We start from the raw sequence: 25,767 nt of genomic DNA, 5'->3' as shown, positions 1-25,767 counted from the left end.
CGTTCCCAGACTGTTCTGGGGAGTTTAGCCTTTATATAAAAATTCTCAGTCGTAGTTCTGCAGTGACCTTTTGCCTTGGCACAATTTTTAGAACAGCAGGACTCGGGGTGCCAGCTTAGGAAACTCAACTGTTTACTGGGATTACTTTATTACTGCAGTGTGTGGACAGATCAGTACAGTTGGTCTTAATTATTAAAGCCATGATACTGTGCTTTCCAGAGCTGAGCACATGAAGTCTGCACTTCCACAATCTTGGATAGAAATAACTATTTGAATCATTCATGTTATTTCTGCTCAATCCATTCATTGTACTTATTTCTTCCATAGTTCATAAAAAACCACTCCAAGAAATGGAAATTGCTGCCATTACCCATGGTGCCTTGCTAGGACTGGCTTACCTACATTCCCATAATATGATTCACAGGTGAGTCTATTTCTTTCCTTGCTTACAGGCAACATAGAGTGAAAACATGGAACATGATAACATAAGACAGTTACGTTCTTCATTTATTGCAGTGTTTACGAATTAAGTTGTAAAACATCATGTCTATACTTACTCTTGGACATCACCTTCCCACCTTATTGCTGTACACAGTTGTATCTTTTAAGGTGGGAAGATATGATTGGCATCCAACAACCACATCAAATAAATCCGTTTTACTGTTCTGTATCATTTTAAGTTTCAAAGGGCATAGATTTAAAATGTCAAATCAAACATGACATCTTTAAATACCCAACTGTGTTGTGTTGGTCAAAAGTGAATAAAAACTGGACTGGCTCATTGGAGGTAGGACTAACTTGGCACATATCAGTCACCTGGCACATATGCATAATATATAAGTGGAGCTAATGTGACTTTTTCTCTTTTCTGTCTTTGCTGTCTTCATGCTCTTTTCCCTTATCCAGAGATGTGAAAGCTGGTAATATCCTGCTGACTGAGCTGGGTCAAGTCAAACTGGCTGACTTTGGCTCCGCCTCCATTGCCTCACCTGCCAACTCCTTTGTGGGCACACCTTACTGGTCAGTACACACAAGACAAACATGGAACCTCATCTGCAGAGAAGAGAAGATTAAGTTTCTTCTTTATCTTGCACATGTTCAGTACAAATGAGCTATTTTATGTCTTTTTTTTCTTTTTTTCTGCCAATTTTATTTAGACATTGTTGTTGGTAGATGTTTGTTGTTCTAGAGTCATGCACCTAGACATGCAACATGTTAGTCATTATTAATTCAGTTTGAGAAAGAACTGACAAGATTTTTTTTTAATTCATATTAATAGTTTTCCGCAATTGGCTTTCAATTGTTTATGCACTAAAATAAAATATTCACTCACATATTCACAGCAGCTTTAATGGTAAACAAAGGCATCCCATATACTGGTGGACTAGTAGTCATGCATACGAAAAATTGTCACACAAGTATAGAAACATATATTCCAAAAACTAAGCTGCTATCACAGCATACCAGAGTCTTTAAAAACTCTGAGAAGCTTAGAAGATTATAACATTTTCATGGATTTTTTCCATACTTGATAAAGTGTGTGCATACGCGTGTGTCTGCCTTTGTATTCAGGATGGCCCCAGAAGTGATCCTAGCCATGGACGAGGGCCAGTATGAAGGAAAAGTGGACATCTGGTCACTGGGGATCACTTGTATTGAACTGGGTGAGCAAACACCTACCCAGTGGTCAAATAATACATTTATTGGCTCAGACTGAAATTCAGCAGACTTAAGCTGATTAAAAGTTATTTGTTTGTACTACTTATTTTTTAGACTTCAGCTTCTCCCTCATTCAAGGAGAAGCTGATGCGAAAATGTGCACACTGTATATGTTATTCTCACATCCTTTCTCATTTTAGCGGAACGTAAACCACCCTTGTTCAACATGAATGCCATGAGTGCCTTATATCACATTGCCCAGAACGACTCTCCCACACTGCAGTCCAATGAGTGGTAAGTTTTAGCACCTTGATGTTACAAAATTACCATACACCCAAAAAAATCCAGTATAACCACTGATATAATGCATCCAGTCAACCGTGAACATTAAAGTCCATTCTAGTCAGGGTTCAGCCAGAGTAAGACATCCCTGTGTTAATCTGCATGACCTGTGATCCCTGCCACAGGCCATGTGCAAGGGCACACTCTAAGTCTCTTATGTAATTACCTGGGAAACAGCTACCAAAGAAACACACTGCAGCTACCCACACCATTTCTACTGAGCTTTGAGGCAGCATCTAAACAAAACAGCACGATTATTCTCCTGCTATTCCAAGTAATTTAACTCACACTTTAAGCTTGCCATACTAACATACAAATATATTCCTCCATGCACGTATGAGGTGTTCTAAATATGGGAAAACAGCTTGCTTTATGCATTATTTTATGCAGCTTTCAGCCTCACAGCTCATGACTGCGGAAGCTAATAGATTCTCTAGGGAATGTCCTTCCAGACATCAAAAAACATTTAGCAATTTAATTTAGGCCAGCAGGTTTTAAACAGCTCTTTGCTGTCTCTTTGCATCACCATTGTCAGACAAGACCAGCGGAGCTGCTATATATTGTCATGAAATGTTTATGTCATCTAAAAAACTGAGAAACAGCATTTAAAACTGATATGCTTTTTTGTAAAGTCAAGAAAAAAGCTTAAATTAATTACTGTTTAACAACAAATCTCATCATAAAAGGTATACTTTTTTTTTTTTATCTAGAGGACTATAAGAAGTGAAATCATTTATTCAATATACAGTTGGCTTAGTTAGTAGAATAATCCAAGCACTCTACATAAGCCACCATAGCTTAGCTTTTTATGTTTTTTATTCTCAGTTAATGAATAAATGCTATATAAGCTATATAATATTTTTATATCTTTATATTTATTGTATGAACAATGGGCTCAGTATTAGCTAGCACAATCTTGGTAGTAAAGGAATAATTTGGGAACAGAAGAAAAGCGGATACATATTCAGCAGCATGTATGGACCGAGAACTAGGTGATCTCAATTAGCAAAAAATGCAAGACACTTGCAGGAATTTAGCAAAGGAACAAATATGCTACTGCTCCTCTGAGTTGCTGTAACCACAGCATGTGTGGTATGATTGTCCTTAGGGAAACGGCACTCATCAAATATTAACCCTGTGCTTGATGTTCTCCCTGTAATTTACTCCTGTGTACTTCTGCCATGCTGTGACTGCCATGGTATGCATGCGATGTCCTAGGTATGCAGTGTCGTGCAGGAGTTCCTTGTAATATGTTGTAAAAATTTGTCTCTGTCACACAGCTCCTCAGGAGTAGCTGAATGCAACCGTTTACCTGCCTCATACTGTAGAACATGTGCATCAGTTCCACACAAGCGTTCATTAAATAACAACCTTTCTTTTAAAACCTTTAAGTAGGCACGAGTATTGTGAGCAGGTCATGAGAAACGTGAGGCAAGGCAGTTCTTTAAAGTTAAAACTTGCTGCCTATGACATCTGTTGTAAAATTAGTGTTGATTTCTAGTATCGTGCTTTAGGTGAGCGATTGTGTGGGACAGCACAGGGTTGTGGTATTTTTGGAGGAGCTCCAGGGGCCCGAGGCATTAGCAACATCCAGATGAGACAAGTAGAGACATTGGCTTCATACACAAACACAAGGCCAGACTGTGAACACATTCGCATGACCTACAAGACTAAGCATGGATCTATGCTAGCAACTGAGAGAGAAGTAGAGGTTGAGGGAGATCTCAGTCGTATACCCTCAGTGTGTATTTTAATAAACGTAAAGAGCATTCCAGTCTATTTTATCTTAACAACTCATAACAGCAAACAAAACATATGGTGGTATATCTACCGTGCTAGATTACCATGATTAGATATTTAGACCACAGCTCCACTGGCCTATATTTTTATTGCTCCACATATTTACATAATCCATATATAATTCCCATTCGGGGCTACACTAAGAGATTATGCAAGATTGTTCTACTTAAGTCACTGATATATTAAACACCAAAGAGCTGTGGATTGCTCCTCCTTGTACATTAGTCATTAATTGCCAAAAAGGACAGATGGCATGGCTTTTTAGCTTGTCACTGTCATTTCTACTTAAAATTTTTCTAATTTTAAAAATATTAGTCCAAGAAGGACTATGACTGACTTCTTTCTCATTGTCCTCTTTACCTAGGTCTGACCTCTTTCGCAGCTTTGTTGACTATTGCCTGCTGAAAATTCCTCAGGACAGACCCTCGTCGGGGGAGCTGCTACGAGTGAGTGGGTTTCCTCAGTAATCTTTCTAGCTGTGACCTCACTTCCTGTCTCAGTCAGTCATGAGGATGAGTCACTCCCATCCACCCACGGCTCCCTAATACGCAAGCATATATACACTGTCTTCTTCAAGCACAGGAATCAAGCATCCTACTGAGATTTTTTTTTTATTTTATTCCCCCCGTTGCCTCACAGCCAAGGGATAAGACACAGGAAGACAATTGAGCTCCATTTTATATGGTGTAATAAAATGAGTAGAAGGACAAAGAAAATAAATTTGTGTTGGACATAAATAATTGCATTTGAGTACTGATGTTGTGGAACCGCAACGGTTGTTTTACCTTAAAACTCATATATAATATAACTCATCTAACCCCTTAAAACGCAAAATGTTACTGTTGTCAAACACAGATAAAATAATCTCGTAAAACTTAACGCTTAAACCTGCAAGTTGTTTTTTTTTTTTTTTTTTTTTAAAGCCATCCTGCCAGTGACAGCCCATATGTATCTCCAAAACCACAATGAGCATACACGCTGATAATCCATGCATGTCCATTGTGTTTCCCTGTGATTGAGGAGATGATCTTTTTGTTTGTGTGACCAACAGGTAATCCTATTGGTGCACTAAGAGTTTTAAGTTCTTGGTGATCACGCTCAGTGGTGTTGAAGCCCAAGCAGGACTTTTCACACCTGTCTCACTTTATGGAGGAAGGTGTGAGGTTAGGAAGTGGTTAACTAAAGGGATCTGGACTGTTGTCTGGATAGGATGGGGCTTTTGACTGGAATGCACTCTTCCAAGCACCCCTGACCCAAATCCTTACTGAAAAAACCATTAAAGAGGGATAAGTACCAAACAGACTTTGGATCAGTGTCCAAGGGCCTGCTTTATAGTGAAGGGCTTGGGGGTTGGGGTGTTAGTTTATGATTAATACCCCACTTTCTCTTCTGAGACACACACAAATTTACTCTTCGTTTTAGTGCAAGCACACACACATAGACACACACACACAGGCACATGCCCCTCCAAGCGCTTTAAAGGGAAAATCAGGTCACTAATCTGTGGGCCTTGAGCTACTAGTGTACTGGCTTCAGGTTAAATTCACTCTCTGTCCTTTAAAACCTCATTCAGAATAATGGTAATTACGAAAAATAAAAGAGTAACCATTCAGTGGCCTCAACCCCCCGTAAGTACATTTCGTTTAAACGAACATATTCACTTGAATAGTTGAAACTAACTCTGAGTTTCTCAGCTGTATAAATTTACTTACTAACTACAGATATTTACAGCACAACAGCAACTTCCCAGAGCATGAAAGGAAGTGTTCAAATTTAATTTTGTGTTTGACTAATCATCTAAAACTAATAGCATAATTGAGTTGCCCTATTTTACAAGAAAAATCAGTTCAGTGGATGGAATCATCTAAATGTTTGCTTTTTTGAATTCATGATTTCAATAACCGATTTATGAATGAGTGTTTTGTGATTGTTTTCAATGCAATATGTAGCTTAGACTAAGCAGGAAATGATAAGGTTTGCAAAGATGATGTGTTGCGAGTAGCTGGTTAGACTACTTAGTCTACTAATTCTCACTTTGCCCAACTTGCAAAATTCCACTAACCTCAACCTGTTTTATCTTTTGTATGTGAAACAACATACAATATGATGTGTTCATGAAGTGTTTAATATTTTCAGAATTCCCTTTGTTTCCTGTTATTATGCTAAAATTTAACTAAATGACTAATTGCTTCATCCATATACTTTCCTGCAAATATGAGATTTTTACTAGTGCGCTCATCTAATTATTTTCAAGAAAGCCAAAAAATTATAATCTCCCCAAAAATGTTGAACTATTATTTGAATACATCCAACATATTAGCCTTTTCCTTTAGTGGCTATTATTGCTATCAGTGTAGTAGATGTGGACTGGTCTAAAGTAGTAACGGTAGCCTGAAAAGTTAGTACTGGTAATAGTATGTGTCAAAAACAAATTTATCCTAAAAGAACAGGCTAAAACTGAGTATGGATGAGTACTTCTGGTAGAAGGCAATAGTGATGCCACAATACATATACCAGACAAGACTCCAGGTGCTGTAGATTTGCTGTCACTTCTTCTTTACACTAACCTCATAATGAGGAGGAATCCTTGAGATAACTTCACTGGATGATGGGATGGGGGTGGCCAACCACCCACATTCTGCTGTAGGTCAATCAGAAAATGGGACAAATCACTTTCATCTCTATTTTCAGTGTGTGATGTCATTCCTCTGTGTCCTGACTAACCCATTACACCGGCATCTGTCACATGGAGAGGAAGGTGTGCAGAGAGTGATGGCTAAAAATACACCTAAATATATGTATTTTTTTTTCATGCAGAATATAATATTTTAGTCACGTACCTTTAGGTTGAATACATTTTAGCCTTTTATGCAGCCAATATTTTATGAATGACACTGACTAAGAGGAGGTGTGAACATGTTTGTGTGTTGTAGTGGGAGGAAGTGCTGGGCAGAAATATCTGTTCTGTTTTTATTTGTTTTGCTTTTTTATTCTTTTTTTTGACACCCCTAAATTGTTTGTAAAAAATAAAACAAAAACAAACAAATGAAAAAAACACAAATTAAAAATAGCCATCCACTATCACTCGACCCCCACCTTCTCTCCCACCTCCCACCAATCCCACTCTGACCCGTTGGTTATTCATTGTGCATTTATGTAATTATTCAATGTCCCAACCTCCACCAAATTGCACCTACATTAGATTACAGAGGTTCATCTCACTTGCAAAGGACAGACTCAGCAATGATAATCACCTAAATGATCTCCATAGAAGTGTGAAACCATTATATCATTCACTGATCATATTTTTAAAAGGAAGTCTGACCTTTCACATATTTTTTTTTTTTTTCTTCTGGAAGGATTTTTCTTTCTTTTAGTAAATAACAAGGTCCAATTTGCTTTGCTATGCCCTGATAGAAGAAACTCTTAAGTATGTTTGTTTTTCCTCCACAGAGGTTAATGTGTGTAGCTCATTCTTAAAAAAAAAAAAAAAAAAAAGCACAAAAGCAAAGGATACAGATTAAATAACTAAAATCTCTCAATTATCAATGCTTAGTGGGATTTTTGTTATATGACCTGATTTAATTAAAGTTCTCATTAACTTGGTGCAAGGCCAAATGCATTTCAAACAGTATTTATTGAAATGAGAAGGATTAGGAGTATTTATAAAAATCGATTATATGGACCTTCTCAGAGACTGTAGTAGAGCGTATTGAGTGCTGGGACCAGAATGGGTTGAACAACCTACAGGCGCCCTCTAGTGATTGCCAGAGTTGTTGTGCTCATTGAAATAAAATTTTAGACATGTTTAAATGACTTCCAAATATTTACGAACAACTTAAAAGATCTGTAAATGGTGCCAATGTTTAAGATAATGCAAAAGAAAGTAGTTAATATATAAAATTTTCATCTTCATTCCGGTTCAGCTTATTTTATTTCCCTTTTAAATGTTTACTGCCAATATTGTAAGTAGTCTGAGGCAATACTTTCTGAATTTCTATTGAAAAACTGGGAAGAAAACATCCATAATGTTCAGTTTAAATTAAACTGTATGACATGAAGACAGCAATTGAAATGCAAATAAAAAAGATAACCCTAATAGAAAGATTAGCTTTAGTTTCTAAACCAAGTATTTTCCTCCTTGTATTGTAATAAAGTCTGACTAAAACCTTGAACGAAGTAACTGACTGTCTGTCTTTTTCTCTTCAGCATGATTTTGTACGTCGGGAACGCTCGCCACGCATTCTCATTGACCTCATCCAGAGGACCAAGGATGCAGTGCGTGAGCTCGACAATCTGCAGTACCGCAAGATGAAAAAGATCCTATACCAGGAGAAACACAACGGGCCCTTGGGAGAGAGCCAGGAGGAGGAGGAGGTGGGAGGAAGAAAAAAAAAAAGGGAGAAGGGAGGTTAATGGGGAAACAGTTTATGCATCAAACTTAAATATTAAACAGACAAATTAATGTTAAAAGAAAAAACTCTGCAGAGTGCATGATCACAGGGAGTGGCACCAGAAACAGTTCTTCAATTCTTAACAATAGTTAATATGAAGATGAAAAATTGCATATATGTAGCCACAGTCTTTAAGTAGCAGAGTTGCACTAAAATGAGGTTTGGATTCAGTTAATCTGCAGAGTATTTTCGCAAAGTAATTGAAATAATTATTATATTTAAAATTTCCATCACCACTACATAAAATAAGTGCTTGTACTTGACACCAATGACAGAGTTTAAGCTCATTATTTCACACAGTTCTCTATCTGTAGGCCAACAGATGATTTCAGACAAAAGGTTGAGGGACAGCATAGTTTATCTGCATCCTCAGGATGACACTTAAGTCTCAGAGATGGTGACTCCACACTAGTCAGTACTGCTTCAGCACTTTGAAATCACAACAAATGGGAGTCTTTCTCATGCAGTCTTGGTAGCCTGAGATGAAATGTCCTTTAGCTGACCTGGCCTGAAGTAAAGTGAACAGTTATGGACAGCTCGTAGCGACAGTAATGTCATCCTACACCATGTGACACAATTCACAGCAGCCACCAGACCTTGGTGCAACAAGACACTGCTGAAAGCCTTACCCTGAAAAACCTGCTGTACCAATCCTTGTTTTATGTGGAAAGACTGAGTAAATATCCTGTCCTGTTGCCTTAGACCTAAGTGAATTGGCTTTTGCTTCTAAAAGCTACACAGTTTCATCCCGTATCTGTCTTGTACACCTTCAAGTTGACTTGTAATCTGAAGACCTCTGTCTGACCACTGCCCATTAACATAAGCTCAGATGCTACTGAATGACTCAGACACACACATCTTAACAATTAGAGGTTAATAGGCAATTTAGCATGACTTTGACTCTAATGCAATCTATAGGGCATCAGTGATTCCCCCCCCCCCCCCGCCGTTTGTATTGAGGCAACTCCATTTAATGGTACAGTTTGAAGAAAGCCTGGGTATAATTGGGCGAAGGTCACGGGTGACTTTTGTATATTTCAGTAGCATGTTCCTTGAGTGTTTGTGTACATTTGTGTTTCTGAACACGTGTATATGTTGTGCGCACTTGCAGGACAGCGAGGCAGCCAGCTGTAAGATGAACAGCCTGGGCAGCAACCACTCTATTCCCAGCACCTCGGTTAGCACAGGTAGCCAGAGCAGCAGCGTGAACAGCATGCAGGAGGTGTTGGATGACAGCTGCTCTGATATGACCATGATGCATCCCCAAGACTACAGCAGCACCCTGGACTCTTCCCCACACACCAAGAAGGTAAAAATTAAGGGTGAAGACGGGATGGTGATTAAGGCTGAAAGTTTGAAACCACTATTGGGAGTTCTTATTGTTCCCAAAGCCTTTTAACTGAGCATCAGCCATCATACTCAAACAGTGTTAATCTCTTTTTTTTTTAAACTAAATACAATTTAAAATATTAATTAATTAAAAAATATATAAAACTGGAGACAGTTTTGTGACAGCCGGAGACTATGAAATAATTAAAGAATAATTTCAACAACTACTAGCAACAACCGTCCAAACAACCACTGAAATACTGAGTTCATCTAAGATCAGCTACTGCAGTGACAACCAGAGGGTGTGAAGGATACTCGATTCATATATAACCAAGTGGGAAATATGTAGGTGGCACGGTGGTTAGCACTGTTGCCGCACAGCAAGAAGGTCCTGAGTTCAATTCCACCATCAGGCCGGGATCTTTCTGTGTGGAGTTTGCATGTTCTCCCCGTGTTTTGCGTGGGTTCTCTCCGGGTACTCCGGCTTCCTCCCACCATCCAAAGACATGCAGCTTGTGGGGATAGGTTAATTGGATAATCCAAATTGCCACTAGGTGTGAATGTGCGAGTGAATGTGAGTGTGAATGGTTGTCTGTCCTTGTGTGTTAGCCCTGCGACAGACTGGTGACCTGTCCAGGGTGTACCCTGCCTCTCGCCCTATGACAGCTGGGATAGGCTCCAGCGCCCCCCGCGACCCTGAAAAGGATAAGCGGAAGCGGATGGATGGATGGAAATATGTAGTGCAAGTTGGTGCCGTGTACAAACAGACCCTGAAATGTGCCATACAACCAGTTGTCGACTACAAAGTGTTCATCACTTTAAATCTAGATGGAGAGTGTTACAACTTGACAGCCATCTTGGAATTGATTAGGGGTTATCTTGAGGCCCCTATTTAAATGAATGGAAAGAGAGCCATGGCTTTCATTTCAGTGGTCACCGAGACATAAAAAAGAAAATCTATAGCATCACCATCAATTTAATTTAAAAAAAAAAAAAGTTAAAACTTTTGGAAACTTGCCATCATTTTAGCTTATTTTAGCTAAAGTTTTCTTTAATCTACAAGTTACTTCAGCTGTGTATGCACATATGTCACAACATTACAGCTCCATTAATTGCTCAATCCAGAGTGCTGACATAAACATCATCCTAGTGCACTCTTCCAATGGGAGGAACAAACAAATATGAACTCAGCAAGCCAAGTTTATAAATTACACATAGCCACACCTTTGCTTTGGGTATTGATTAGAGAGCTATTCCTGCCACCACACCGCTTTAACTTGATGAGTATGTTTTTTATTTCATGGATTTTGGGGGCAAGGGTAACAAAACTGCAACATTTAGTTTTAGAGACATGTCTCTTCCTTCTACAATATCTCTTGCGTAAGTCATTGATACCTGTACAGTACTTCAGAGTTATCGTTTTACTGCTACAAAATAAAGAAGATTATAAAGTCTGAGAAATCCAAGTCACAACAAAGGTCAAATCAGATTTGTAGTCTGTTTTCTGAGATGCCCCACTGAAAGAGAGACAAAAAAGTCAAGCCAAGTGGAATTAAGCACAAGGACAACTTTGTACCTAACATTTTTCCTGTCTTTTGAAATGGTATTAGTAAACAGTCTTAAACACTTTTCCCAGAGTTCAGTGCATGGAAGAAGAAACAAAGACTGTTACTGGTTGACTCACTTCTTTTCTGGGTTGATAACTGTCTCACTTAACAAATGAAAAGGAAACATGGCTCTGTGCAAACATCCTTTGGTGTCTCGCACCGTTCAAGAGTATGCATAAACCCCTCCCCCCAAAACCATGGAAACCATTGACAGTCCTCACTGTTTGCAGATTGCTTCAAGTTCATCACTGACACCGTTCACACTTTGAGAACAAAGGCCGTGTATACATGTGAACTAGCAGCAGAGCAAATTCCCCTTGCACATGTGGCATCCTGTGTGTGTACACACACACACACACACACACACACACACACACACACACACACACACACACACACACACACACAGGTCAATACTGTGCTTTACATTCGCATTGGAAATCAACTCTGTGAAGAGAGGGCTGTCACTTCTGTCATTCTCTTTCTTCATTTGCTCTTTGTATTTTGACAGAGCTTGAATAAGGTTGTCACTTTATGAACAGACAACCAGTGTGCTGTTTCAAGTTCAGGGGCTGTGATGAGAACAATTAAAAATGACACACATTGTTTTCTGATGGCGGTGAATTTCCCTCCACGCATAAAAGCACTCGTTGGTCCCTGGGCCTCCCTGCATGTTTGTCAGTCAGATTTTATTGGGGGTGCTGGGTGTTGATGTTTCATCATGACATGCAAGCTTACAGTTGACACAGTTTTATCAAATGATGAAGAATCTTTGTGAAGTGTAGAAGTTGTATGGGTTAAATCAGTGGGGAGTATTTCTTTTGTAAGTCACAGAATTATGGTGACGAATTTCAATACTGGCACAGTTTTAATAAGTTAAAAAAAAAAGTTGAGTGCCCTGCAGTGCAACTATCATTTTTTTTTAACTTTGATCACTTGGTTGTTATTTATTCTGTTTTCTTTTAGTATTTACCAGTCCTAAATTTCTCTCCTTTGTTTTCAAACAGGACCATCAATACAACTGGGACGACGGGATCCACAGGGACCATCGGCCAGAGCCGACGCCAGCTTCCTTTGATAAGAGCAGCCAGGCTCAAAACTACAAAAACCAGGGCCGCTTTGCCACCATTAAGTCTGCCTCACTGGTAAGAACCTAAAACTTTCTTCTTTCTATTGGTGTTTTCTTTTCAAGGTCCTAAAGCATGTTTTCTGCATGCTGTAAATGTTTCAGTGTCATTAATTTGTTCTACTTATTTGACTTAAAAGTTGCGCTGTTTGGAAGGCCAAACAAATTTTTAAAAAATTACTTCTTGAAGAAGCTCAAATCTCTGTTTCATGTTCACACCACAGCTCTATGAGGGCATTAAAGGGCATTTTTTTGTTTGTCTTTGTTAAAAAGCTTACTGTGAATGTGGTGCGTGAATGACCCCAGTCTCAGTGGGTAATGTTATTGTATGTCTCCATGTTTAGATGTTTTTGAAATATTTATTTCCCATCTTTTGGTCTTCACTTTGTTTGGATCGTTGTCTACTATATTATTTCTCTGCTGTTTTTTCCATTCATTCACCCCACTCCTTTTGTTTTCTCCTCTTGTACTACGCCTCGCATTACCACTCCCATCCTCCCACCCTCTCCTTTATTTCTTCCTGGCCTCCATTTGATAATACATCATTCTCAGATCTGACTCAATATTCTGAGTTGAAGGGGGTGGAATACTCTCTCTCTCCCTCTCTCTCTCTTTTTCTCTCTCTTGCGCTTTCTTTCTTTCTATGACTCTCTTTCTCTCTCCCTCCCTGTCTGTTGTCATGGAAACCAGCTCTAGTAACTAGAAAGTAGTTGTGGTGGTTTGTGTGTGTGTGTGTGTGTGTGTGTGTGTGTGTGTGTGTGTGTGTGTGTTTACCCAACCATGACCCACTGGTTTTAATTGTGAGTTCCCCTCTGCTGCCAGGTCTTAAACCAGAAATCTTGTCACATACAAGAGAATGTAAGCAAAGAAGTGTGTGTGTTTGTGTTTGTGTGCACAAGAAACTGTGTGTCCTCATATTGTCCTTGAAGAGAGCACGAACCAGTGACCGTCCGATGCTGTGTGTGTTTTCTGTTGACCGCAACCGTAGTTCCCCGGCACTGAAGGTTACATGATTTTGTTTTTGATTTTTTTTTCTATGTCATATGTTTATGGGCTCTGTTGATTTGCAGATGATTAACAGATGATAATGATACATGGTATATGTAAGACTGCAGTTGGGAACTGTAGTTTGAAAACCCTCGCGCATAACTGTGAACTGATGTAGTCTTCCGACTGCTGCTGACCATGGATCGCAGTATGTGGGTGACGTTTCAGCCTAGGAAAAATGCATCATCAACTGTTTAGGTCTGCTGTTTTTACCTTTTTAAAACCAAAGAGTTGCTTGGGAAGAGTTATTGTCACTTTCACAGCATTGGAAAGTAGTTTCTTGCAAAACCGTAGGTCAATCTATTCTTGTTGAGGTTTTTTGTTTTGTTTTTTTAGTACACACATTATGCAGAAAATTAGGAGCAAGTAATATTTTGATTTGTAACTAATGTGATTTCTGAATTTAGGAAACCCCTACAGTACTGCATTAGAAGGAAATATAACAATGTGATTTACAAACTGATCATGCCTTGCTTAATATCATTTAATCACATATAATTTAAAAAAATAAATAAATAAAAAAACACTTTTTAAAGTCCTCCCTTTATGGCACTTAGGGAAAGAAGTTGATGTATACATAAACAACCTCACATGTTCTCCCACTGACATGAAAGATTACAGTGGCAATAAGCCTGCTGTTTTTTTACCTCCTCACAAGATGATGAGATGCCTTTTTCATCAGAAAACAGGGATTGTGGAGTTTATAGATATTTGTTCTTAGCCACAAAAGATGGAAAATTGTATCCTGGATCATTTTCTCACTTAAATTTACCATAAAACGGAAAAAAAGTATTCCTTCCTCACCTTAACTCTTTGTTAATTGTTTTTCTACCATTTATCCTTTAAAGAAACACTTCTAATCATACTTGAAAATACTTTTGATCTAATGCATATTGCGGTGGATTAAACTTGTAGATAATGGCAGCTGAGATTACACATTGTTTAACTGAAAAAAGGCAGCCTCTCTGTAGTGTAACAGTGCCGGTCCTGCCCACCGGCACTGGAAGAGATTACATCATCTTTTTCTTCCAAGCACAGACATCCTCACATTGGCCTCGACTCACTGAGACTGGAAGCAGGTAGACAAAGAGGGAGAGGTAGGACAGTATGGGGGGGTCCAGATGGCAAGGGGTAATTGATAGCCAGATAGGAAGATGGAGAGCAACACAAGCGAGAAAACATAAACAATTAAGAATGGTTTAAATAGGGGGGAATTATTAGCTAAAATCAAAATAATTAGAAACTATTATTTTATAAAGAAAAGTCATGGTGATTTGAGGGAAAAGGCAAGAGATTAAAGATTTAGTGAACTGAAAGAGAAAGTAAAGGCATCATAGAGGACACTGGCAGATATTGGGGAGATAAGAAGGGCAGAGAAAAGGATAGGAAAACAAAGGTGAGACTTAAGAGCAGTGCTGATTGAAATCTTAACTGACAAAAAACCCCAAAGAACATCACATTTACTGGTGAAATGAAGTGTGGAGTCTGAATAAATGTAGCAGTGGGGAAACAAGAGAAGAAAGGGGTAAAACCAAAGACATGAGAGGTATTGTGGAAAAGGCATGAAAAGAAGGTGAAGGAGAGCAGGATGTAAAATTATCCAGGGATGCGTGGAAAAGGAAAAATGATGAGGGGACAGGAAAACTGGAAAGACATGGATGCAAAGTGAGAAGGTGAACGAATGTGAGACAGTGAGTGAGAGCGAGGGCAGGGGTTATTATAGGTTAGATGAAGCCACTGACTGACGTGTAAGCTGGTGTGAGAGACAACATTGTTGTAAAATATTTCACTTCATCTATTCTTTAGCTGCTGGTTGCAGTTTGTAACCTGACAGCATAAACGCTGATGGGAAATTAAAGTGTAGTGTAAGGCATATCAAAATGTGCTCCTCCCCCATCAGTTTTCTTGCAACTTGCAGAATTAAGGTTGTACTTGTTAACTTTCATGTTATGCAGTTATATATATTAAGATGTTTGTTCTTTACAGGTCAGTGTCAGAATTGAATAAGCTAGATGGACATCTTTTGCATTTGAGTCCTATTTTTTGTGATCAGACTTGAGAAGGGAGATCTCCTCACATTTGGCAGGAAAAAGGCATGCTATACAAAGGTCTGAGGCCTTTTGCTTCCTCCTGTAAACCAGATGTCTTTGCTACATGCTACTATACATCTGCAGTAACATTCAAACTACAACCATGCTTTTTCTATGTGGTACCTACCAGGGTTGAAATGTGTTTTCCTTAATGTAATAAGGAAGCGATAAAGAAGAATCATGGAGGTTTGACAAGGGGATAGTCTTCTTCTGTTGCCTACCAGGAGCATTAATATTTACTTGGATTTCGGCGTTTTGAGGCTCTTGATATCGATGCAGGTCTGGCTCTTGCCCTCGATGTTGTGTTATCATAAAGTCACAATTGTGATATTGCATATTCACTGACGCTAAATGCCTTGCAAACACAGAGATCAAACTAAGTGGACTGTTGTAGTTATAATTTATTGCAAACAAAAATGCATCAGTCACCACCAGCAATAATTCTATTTAAGTAGGCTTGCACGTTCACACAAGTTAAACTCTGTGAAGACGGATCATCTTGAACTGCAAAATAAGCAAAAATTAAAGTTTGGGCGCTTAATTCTCACTCACTCTAACATTCACCTTTAGCCTGCATGCCTTCCCTCCCTCCTCTCCCTGAATATGATCTCCTTTCCAGTCCCAAAGCCTTGAGTGAAAGAAGCCGTCACATGACTTGACTTGGCCCTTTGTGGCTGTATGCATGGTGGCAGCGAAGCAAGTGACTAGGATTGGGAGGTTCTATTACAGTAGAGGTATTGATTCAGAGCAGATTAAGGAGAAGGGGAGCTCAGCCTCCACATATTTCCACCCCATTTCCCCCCACCCTGTTTTTTTTTTTTTTTTTTTTTTTTTTTTCTCCATGTAGATGCTCTTATTTTACTGCTGATTATTTCTATTTTTCCTGTTTAACTCTCTCCCAGCGACTCTCCATCTGCTGTTTCTCCTTTGCAATCACCCTCCCTCCCCTCATCTCTCGGCCTGCTCCTCTCTAACACCCCCCTCCAACTTCTCTCAGTCTTTCTCAATGAGGTATTCATGTGACCCACCTGCTGTCCGCCGCTTAGCGTTAGCCTGACTAAAGAGCCGCTCTGTGCTCTTGTTGGCCCGTGGTGTCCAACTGCCTCATTCACAGTTCACACGTCTGCCTTGGCCGCTGCGTGCCCAGGGCGCGAACCAAGGAGAGGGAGGGGGCTCAACGTCCAGTAAAGTGTGTCGGGGGGGGGGGGGGGGGGTCTCAGGGTGGCATCGGAGCTCAGGCAGGGTTCTGTCGGGCATAGGATGCTGCACAAGGTTCCTGGATGCTGGTGCACTTGGCTAAAGTTGCCATCATGTTTGGCCTGAGGAGTTCAGGTGGAAGTTATGAGAAGATGCGGAGCGAGTACTACCTAGATGTGGAGAACCCTTTTTGTCCTCAGGTTGGTGGGTCAGGTCAAGGTTTGGGTTAAAAGCAAGAATAAGTGAAAGTGTTAAGAAATACCAGTAAGGTCATTGCCTCAGGTTAAATTTAGTCATACAGTAGATGTTTATTGTCTTTACAGCATTTTTGTTTTCTTTCCCACGCTCTGACTTGAATACATTTGAGGAACTTTGAAGTCGGCTATTCTGTGCAGTGTCTGCGAATCTGAGATTGTCAGATGAAAGAGCTTTTGTTCAGCTGAAGTGGTGGATTTCAAATTATTTGCTTCTTGATGTCATTATTTTCATATCACATGTTGAACATTCTTTCTTGTACATGTAAAACTAGCAAGTAATGTAGTCTGATTACAACAGGTGAACGGTTTTGTTTTGTAACGTTTTTGTTTGAGGTTCTTCTCGTAAATGAACCGAGATACTTTGATCATATCGAATTAATCAGTTGGGGTTTTTTTTTTTTTTTTTTTTTTTTTTTTTTTTTTTTGTGAAGTAATTTGATTTGCATCTTCTAACTTTTCTCTCACCACAGGTGACCAAACAGATTCATGAGCATGAGCAGGAAAGTGAGCTGCGAGAACAGATGTCCGGCTACAAGCGCATGCGGCGGCAGCACCAGAAGCAGCTGATCGCCCTGGAGAACAAGCTAAAGGCCGAGATGGACGAGCATCGGCTCAAGCTGCAGAAAGAGGTGGAGACGCAGGCCAACAACGCCTACATTGAACTGGAGAAGCTGGCAAAACGGCATGCTGTGCATTCTGAGAAAGAGGTGGGACTTTTGATGGGGTTACAGGACATTATGAATAAGTGCAGTAACTGTTAGGTTATTTCACAAATGATCGCACTGACTTACATGTACAATGCAACAGTTGGCTGGTGGACCTGGTCAGCTTTGAAAAAATGGGAATAATATTGAAGCTGTGACATTTCTAATGCTGCTGAAGAAAAACACGTCAAAAAGTTCTATTCTTTTCTAAAGTGTTGCTATTTTAAAGCCGTTCAGTGTTGCAATGAGTAATGAGGACGTTTTTGTTAGAACTTAACCCACTGCTGCCACCCAATGATACATGTGATGAAACACAGGGGCAGAACTGGGTCACAGAGTGTCACGCTCTGAAAAACACATTGTATATCTTTGTGATTAGCACCCAGCGTGCGTGCTGCAACAGTCAAGGAGATAGTTTATCTGTTTATGTAGACGAGTCTGTACATCTAAACGGTGTCATGAATAGGTGACATGTGGCTGTCACAAACCAACATGTTACTAGATATTTACATAGAATTCTATAACTATAACTGCAATGTCTCTTTTCTTTAAAAAAAAAAAAGGTTGTTTCATCATCTAGAAGAACAAATGTTATGGCAATTTTATCTGAATTAGAATTGAAGTGCAGACTAGAATTTTTAACTGGTCATATTATAATTAAGCAGGACATTGTTTGTGTTAGAATTTTAATCAACCAACTTATTGTCTTCAAATATACTTTTGTTAATATATGTTAATATACTTTAATGTTCTTATATAGGTTTGTGCATGAATGTATTTGTCCACAGTTTGGTGGCGTGTTGTCTGTTGCTGGTCAGGGGCATCTAACCATGCTCTTGTCCTTGTCTATTCTGCCCAGATGAAGACGGCGCTAGCAGACGAGAAGAAGTTCCAGCAGCAGATCGTGGCCCAGCAGAAGAAGGAGCTAACCACGTTTCTGGATAATCAGAAAAAGCAGTACAAACTCTGCAAGGAGAAGATTAAGGAGGTATGCTGGGCTCGTTGGTTTCCTCTTTTCTTCTCAGGCGCGCTCCTTCGCACGCCTTCTCATGGGTGACACGTGACCTTCTGCGCTCTGTGCTGAAGAATCAGGCTCCCACACACAAACATACACTTCCACTTCAGCATGGTCTTTTGGAAGTTGTGTTGAGTCACTCAGCCTACCAACTGTGTACCTACACATGTATGTACACACAAACAAGAAAAGTCAGAAATCCATACGCTCACCGGAGCACTTGTGAACCACCACAACCTTGTAAAAGAATCCAGAGAATACTCTTGTGGGCTGGCAGTGTGATACACTGTTTTCAGTTACATGATAAGTGACCAAAATTAGGTCAGCACAGTTAGGAGAAAGCATCGCTGGCAGAGAGAGATATTTCCCACCAACTGAGAGCTATAACGGAATTAGACACCACAGAGAGCAGGGATCAGGCTCATGTGTTAAGTGCATTAGCGCGAGTTGTAGATTGCGCATGAAAGAGAAAGAAAATTCCTTTATTTAGAAGAAAAAGATTTTCTTTTTCTTCCTTTGGCTTTAAAAGTAAACTGTTGTTCAAAATAAAAGGTCACCTTGAGTTGACCAAATGGTCTTACTAAAAATATTTGATGAAGTTGATTTGAATAGAGGTTCTATTTTATTCCCCAGCAAAAAATGGCTTACAAATAGCTTGTTTAGGCAACATTTGTTTTTCACATATCCATTAACATCCCAAACTACACAGTTCACCACTGACTGCTTACAATGAAGGCTTTACTAGTAATACTTTTATCTTCTGTCTTGTGTATGTTAACACAATCTCCTTTCTCTATTCCCCCTTCTACTTGGAATTTCCACCTCTCATCAGGAGATGAACGAGGACCACAGCACACCCAAGAAGGAGAAACAGGAGCGTCTGTCCAAGCACAAGGAGAACATGCAACATTCCCAGGCCGAGGAGGAGGCCCATCTGCTGTCCCAGCAGAGGGTCTTTTACGACAGGAACTGCCGCGCCTTCAAGCGCAAAGTCATGATCAAGAGGCACGATTTGGAACAGGAACAGATCAGAGAGGTGTGGAGGACATACAAGTTTCTAAAACTCGTGTGCAAGTTGTAAATCTATAAATGTTTTGCTTTTGGATAACTTTACTACAGTAAACTTCTGACTGAATTGATCAAACCATATATGCCCACATCGCGAGTTTGAATACTAAACCCTTGTTTAGTGTTTATGATCTTGGTGTACAAAAGTCCCACAAATGTTTTCACAGCAGACAGTAGTGTGTTATTTAGATCTGTCAGGTGTTTTATATTAACTGTAAGCAGGATTAATCCACAACAAAACAAGCCAACAATGCCATAATCTGAAAAGCTGTTGAGTGAGTTTAAGGAAATCCAAAAACTTTCTGTGGGAAAATGCTCCAAAATCAATGTGATTAAACTAGAAGCAAGAGGGGGGGAAAGTAAATATGTGATGTTTATTGATTTTTTTTCTTCCTTTTTCCTCTCAGCTGTTACTAGTTGCAATCAATGCTGTAAGCACAAAACAGTAAAATTGATTTCTGCAAGGGAATATGTTGATGTAAAATTGATGCTCATCAATAGTACTTGCTGAGATTCATCCTTTTATTCCCTTGCTGTAACCTCCATGTCTCCTTGTGGCCCGCCTAGGAGCTGAACAAGAAGAAGACCCAGAAAGAGATGGAGCATGCCATGCTGATCCGCCACGATGAGTCCACGCAGGAACTGGAGCAGAGGCAGCTGAAGACCCTGCAGAAGCTGCGTATGGACCTCATCCGCCTGCAGCACCAGACGGAGCTGGAGAACCAGATTGAGTACAACAACAGACGTGAGCGTGAACTTCATCGCAAGCATGTGTTGGAGCTCCGGCAGCAACCCAAGAATCTCAAAGTGAGTCAGCGCAGAGACCAGTCGATCTAATATCTTAAATTTTGTTTGATGGATTGATATATAAGTGCTTGAAATATTTCAAATCCCTTTTTCCCATCATCCTTAAAAGGAAAAAAATCCCTTGCCTTTGGGATCCACTTCTAAGATTGTGCAAGTGATGAGCAACATCTAGTTTTTGATAAAACTGTGATGCAATATGAATGTAACAAATTAATTAATTTCGGGGAAATGGTGTAAGAATATCCAAAATATGTCACCTATGAATTTCATTTTAATTTGCCTTTAAGGTATCAAAGCCTCGAACTGTGCCTTTTGATTGGGACATTAGACCTCTAACCTTTCAAAAATGTGCTCTATTTAACTCTTGATTTCATTCTCACTGTCACCGTTTTTCTGGCCCATCCTTCAGGTTTTGGAGCTGCAGATCAAGAAGCAGTTTCAGGACACATGTAAGGTGCAGACCAAACAGTACAAAGCCCTACGCCACCACCAGATGGAAGTTACGCCTAAGGCCGAGCACAAGACTGTTCTCAAGGCCCTGAAGGATGAGCAGACACGCAAGCTGGCCATTCTGGCTGAGCAGTATGAGCAGAGCATCAACGAAATGATGGCTTCACAGGCGGTGAGCAGAGAGACGTTCATTTCATATTTCATCATATTTGCTAAACAAGAATTTCTCTTTACTAAAGTGCAGGTGGTCACGTTAAATGAATGAAGTATATGAAGCCTTTCTTTCCACCTGTTGCTTATGTTCTTGTATTTTTCTCCTGTTTGTTTGTCTCGTGTTTTGTCTTTCTCCGTCGTATCACACCCTTTTTTTTTTTTTTTTTTTTTTTTTTTTACTCCTTTACTATCTCCCTTCATGTCTTACTCCAACCTTCCCTCCTCCCGCCCCTTTCCACTGGCTTTCCTTGCCCTGTCTGTCCCCATTGCCCTTCTACTATCTTCCATCCCTCCGTCACCACCTCCCCGCCTTATTTCATCTCTGTGTCTTCTTTCCCCGCTCTCTCTCTACTCTCTCCTTGTGTGTTCCTTGTCCGTGTAACCCCCGCCCCCAACTTCTCTCTCTCTGTGTCTTTGTACCTCTCTCTCCCGTGTTGCCGCCCATGGTCGGCTGTGTCAGCTGCGTCTGGATGAGGCCCAGGAAGCGGAGTGCCAGGCCCTGAGGCAGCAGCTGCAGCAGGAGATGGAGCTGCTCAATGCCTACCAGAGCAAGATCAAGATGCAGACCGAGGCGCAGCATGAGCGTGAGCAGCAGAAGCTGGAGCAGAAGGTGTCGCTGCGCCGAGCACACCTGGAACAAAAGGTGTTGTGAAATAAACACTTTATTTTAAATGAGAGCTATACATTTGGGGTTTTTCAAGCCTTCATAGAGCATGCTTTATAATCCTGTTCATTCATAATTGGTCAGTTTAGTAACCATAAATGAAACGCACAAGGAGAACATCTTTTGTACTGTCTTTAAAACAGAGAATGAATTCTTCAAACACTTCAAGACAAACTCTAATAAATAAAACACCATCACTGACATGGCAATAGGGATGTGCTATTTCCCCTCACATTTAGAACAAATTAGCTTTTGGCCTCAGTCTATTGATCAACTTAAAGTATCCCCACTGCTTCAACAAATAGAGAATATTTGCATCAATTTAATTAAATCTGTGACTTTCATCATCAAAGAAAATACAATTTACCTAATGTGCTTTTTCAGTACAGAGCTGGAACATAAGCAAGACTAGAACAAACGAAAAGTTGTATTACTGACAGCCTGTAAGACAACAACTGCTCCAGTGCAACATAAGGCTTCAGAAAGAAAGAATTAAAAATACAGTTGGGTTAATGCAGAGTAAAAGTATGATGTTGCAAGTTAGTTGGAGCCCGCCATAGTTCAAATGTTTTGCACTGTATTAAGTGCCTTTTAAATTGGGGGAAAAAAAGTTTTTGCTCTTATCGCTATTTCTCCTGTAAAATCTTATAAAGACCTAAATAGTGATGATTGTCCAGACATCATCTAACTTTTCCATAGACGTTATATAAAAGATTCCAGGTCTGAAAATTGAAGCCAGTGCAGAAGCGCTTTAATCCGTTATTCTTTCTCATTGCCAATAGGGGGCAACTACTCATACTGGCAAAAATAGTATCTCAATCAATAGTTTTAAATGTTCTTTAATAAAATATAAGGTTCTTTTTTCTAATTATGATCCAAGTTGGTATTAGCAGTTTTTCTAATGCATCACACCTAGTTTCAAACATGAGAAAGCAACAAAAAATCTCAGTTTCAGACTTCAAAGACCTGACTTTGCAAATCAAGAAACTCTGTGTCCATTTTTTATATACAGCCTAGTCTGATATGCAGCGTAGCATGCCGTCTTTTATTAGAAGGAACAAAACATGAAAAAATAAGATATAAAGCAAACAGAAGTCAGTTTCTTTGACTGATACTGCATTGCTTTTAAGTTTTGAATAAATTTTTTCTACATCCTTCTTTGACGTCACTCCTATTAATCCATGAAGGAAGGAGACTTTTTAAAGCTTCGTCTAGAGGCGATAATCTGCTGAAAAGCAACTAGTTCACCTGAAGCTTAAGCAAACAGATTGGGGTATTCATTTGCATCCACATCAGCAAGCAGCATGGGCATTAAAGGTGACCCCGACAGACATACACAAGTTCACACGGACACACAGATTTCCCTCACCATAGGTGGTGATGACAGTGGCATGGCTTCCTGCGGGGCGCGGACAACCATTTCTTTCCCACACACTCGTAATGATGGTGAAATCTCTAGACAACAGTATTGAGCCCTTATTACAGCATCATCCTCTATTTTTAACAGCTAACAGTTTATGTGGTGTAGCTTATTATTAAGCTTGTTCATGATAGGTTGCTGTATGCGTTCAGTCTAAAGTGCCTAAAACGTGTGCAACCTGCTCTCACCTGTGATATCAGCAGCTGTCATGGGGCTTTATCACCTTTGTTATAATTTTCCAAACATTTGATAGTTGTACCAGTCTTTGTCCCGTAATGTGATGCAAGACACTCCTGATAGACATCTGCTGTCTTTAACGTGAGCCTTTATACAACCTGTATGGTATAGCAATGACATGTAATAAGATGAGAGTATGCCTCCTTCAAAAGTGGCCTACGTCATCGATACAGTCTAGTAGACAGCACTCCGACAACAAAGAAAGGGACCTTCGAAATGCCGCCTGCCATCCAGTGTAGCCGGTGCAGGCTGTGGTGGTCTGTTGCCATCTCCTGGCAGCATCCAGATCTGCACTTCGAGACGGATGATGTCATGGTTTTAGAAGCACTATTGTCCTCCGGTTCGGTTCATGGTCAGAGTCTGGAGTTTTCTGTGCATGCTCAGTAGTTGGCAAGATTGCCGTATTGCGCCACACACTGCTTTGTCCTCACCTGTGGACGTGTGTGCTGAGTTGTGTTTGTGGTGAGTACAACTTGACAGACTTGCACCTTTGAGGTAACGAAAGCAGTTCATGAAGTGTGCCTGCAGTTATACTCATTGTAATGTTGTGAGGATATTTAAAAAAAAAATGCCCAGCATGAACAGCTCTGCAGTTGTCATTCTCACTTAAGACACATTTGATCAAGGAAGCAAAGTACCTCATGCTCACTGTCTAGACTTTAAAAAAAAGAATCTTGGGTATGCATATTAAAAATATCAACTAAAAACAAAAAGGTCTGCCCCAGTGATCGAGTAGTGAACAATCTAACAATAAAAAATAACCCAAGAATAATGTTGAAAAATATTGTTGCAAATCTCTGCTTTTCTTGCATAAATTAACTGGTTTCACCAGTTACTCAGAGGTCCTGCATTACATCACCAGAAAACTATTCTCAGCTCTGCGAACAGGCATTATTGATGTCATTAATGCTTCCACGCCATTTCTGCTTTTACAAGTCGAGCTATGACAAAACTCAAATACACTATACTTAAAGAAAAACTGATTTTTTTAATGAATAACTAAGGTGCATAGGTCACGTTTTATAGTGTCACCCAGTTTAGGTTTTTCCTTGCCTGAAAATAATCACTGGAGTATGTTTATTATATTTATATTTTAATTGTATATATTGGTAAATTAAGCACTCAAAGAGATTTTTACTACAAGCATTACCCCCTCAGTCACACACATCCATGCAATGTGTCATATATCGCTTCAACTCTCACACTGATGGATGCATCGGGCACCTGATACGCTGTTTGGAGTATCAGTCGAGCATTTTGCCCAAGGACACTTGCTGATATGTGGGTTGGATTGAACCCATCAACCTTCTGATTAGTAGTTGACCCTATCTACCTCCTCAGCCACGGCCATCCCACATTGCCCTCTATTATTTTCTAAAGCACTGAACATTCAAAGTTGTATTTGTTTTTGTTTTTTGTTGTTGTTTTTTTTAAGTGCAGTGTTGAAGATGCTTTATATCTGTTTCAGGCTTACAAAAAAGTTTTTAATATTTAAACTGGAGGGAAAATCAAAACCTAATGATCATCAAGAACAGACAAATGTATCTTAGAAATGAGTAAACTACATTTAACTTTGAATATTTCTTGTTCCCATGTCACCTGCAGATTGAAGAGGAGCTGGTTTCCCTTCAGAAGGAGCGAACCGACCGCATCAAACACCTGCTGGAACGCCAGGAGCGGGAGATCGACACTTTTGACATGGAAAGCATGCGTCTGGGCTTCAACAACCTGGGCACCTTGGACTTTCCCAAGGACGACTACAGATGAGGGGCCGTTGTTTCTGCCGCCGCCATCTTCATGTAGTCCCCCTGGGGCAACCGTCTGCCTCAGAACACCCCACCTCTCCTTTGACCTGACCTGACAGTGCAGGTGTTCACAGCTGCTGATGCCCTTCCTCAAACACACTTTAAAAAATGAAAAGAGAAAAAAAAGAAAGAAAGAAACTGCTTCGAGATCAGCTCTGGTGTGTTCTCTGGGCCAGTCAGTCAGGGTCGATGGCAGGTTTGAGTGTCCCCCCACCCTTCCCTGACAAACCAACCTATACTCCCTCCCCCTCCTTGCCTCTGTGGTGTCACAAGATGACAAAAAAATATGCTGGATAACTTCCTGTGGTTGTCATGTTTTTGTAAGAATAACATAGTCACAGTGTTTCTTGTTTCTTGTGCAATGATGACACTTTTGGTGTGACTAAAAGTGGAAATTGAGAAAAAGGAGGGAGACAAAATTGAAGGTCGTAGGATGAGCAAAAATCGCTTCAAAACCATGCTTTTTCAGAGGCGAT

At 40.0% G+C, this 25,767-nt stretch overlaps 1 protein-coding gene across 5 annotated transcripts in view; it reads left to right on the top strand.

Moving 5' to 3' along the window:
• The window catches only part of taok3a (TAO kinase 3a), a 61,938-nt gene extending 36,419 nt beyond the window's left edge, over positions 1 to 25,519 (top strand). For all 5 annotated transcript variants that reach the window (XM_080894230.1, XM_080894232.1, XM_080894233.1 and 2 more), the window contains 15 exons: positions 328 to 424; positions 907 to 1,020; positions 1,573 to 1,664; positions 1,860 to 1,953; positions 4,166 to 4,247; positions 8,011 to 8,178; positions 9,367 to 9,564; positions 12,199 to 12,336; positions 17,379 to 17,615; positions 18,472 to 18,600; positions 19,460 to 19,663; positions 20,263 to 20,502; positions 20,912 to 21,124; positions 21,626 to 21,808; positions 25,092 to 25,519. In XM_080894230.1, the coding sequence (XP_080750356.1) occupies positions 328 to 424; positions 907 to 1,020; positions 1,573 to 1,664; positions 1,860 to 1,953; positions 4,166 to 4,247; positions 8,011 to 8,178; positions 9,367 to 9,564; positions 12,199 to 12,336; positions 17,379 to 17,615; positions 18,472 to 18,600; positions 19,460 to 19,663; positions 20,263 to 20,502; positions 20,912 to 21,124; positions 21,626 to 21,808; positions 25,092 to 25,253 (2,351 nt within the window). In that variant the 3' untranslated portion in view covers positions 25,254 to 25,519. The remainder of the gene's footprint in view (positions 1 to 327; positions 425 to 906; positions 1,021 to 1,572; positions 1,665 to 1,859; positions 1,954 to 4,165; positions 4,248 to 8,010; positions 8,179 to 9,366; positions 9,565 to 12,198; positions 12,337 to 17,378; positions 17,616 to 18,471; positions 18,601 to 19,459; positions 19,664 to 20,262; positions 20,503 to 20,911; positions 21,125 to 21,625; positions 21,809 to 25,091) is intronic.
• The last annotated feature ends 248 nt before the right edge of the window (positions 25,520 to 25,767 follow it).

This window comes from Rhamphochromis sp. 'chilingali' (assembly GCF_963969265.1).
Source record: "Rhamphochromis sp. 'chilingali' genome assembly, chromosome: 10".
In the NCBI taxonomy this organism is placed as follows: domain Eukaryota; kingdom Metazoa; phylum Chordata; class Actinopteri; order Cichliformes; family Cichlidae; genus Rhamphochromis; species Rhamphochromis sp. 'chilingali'.
Note: the sequence above shows the minus strand (reverse complement) of the source record. Positions and strands in the feature narration are given on the sequence as shown.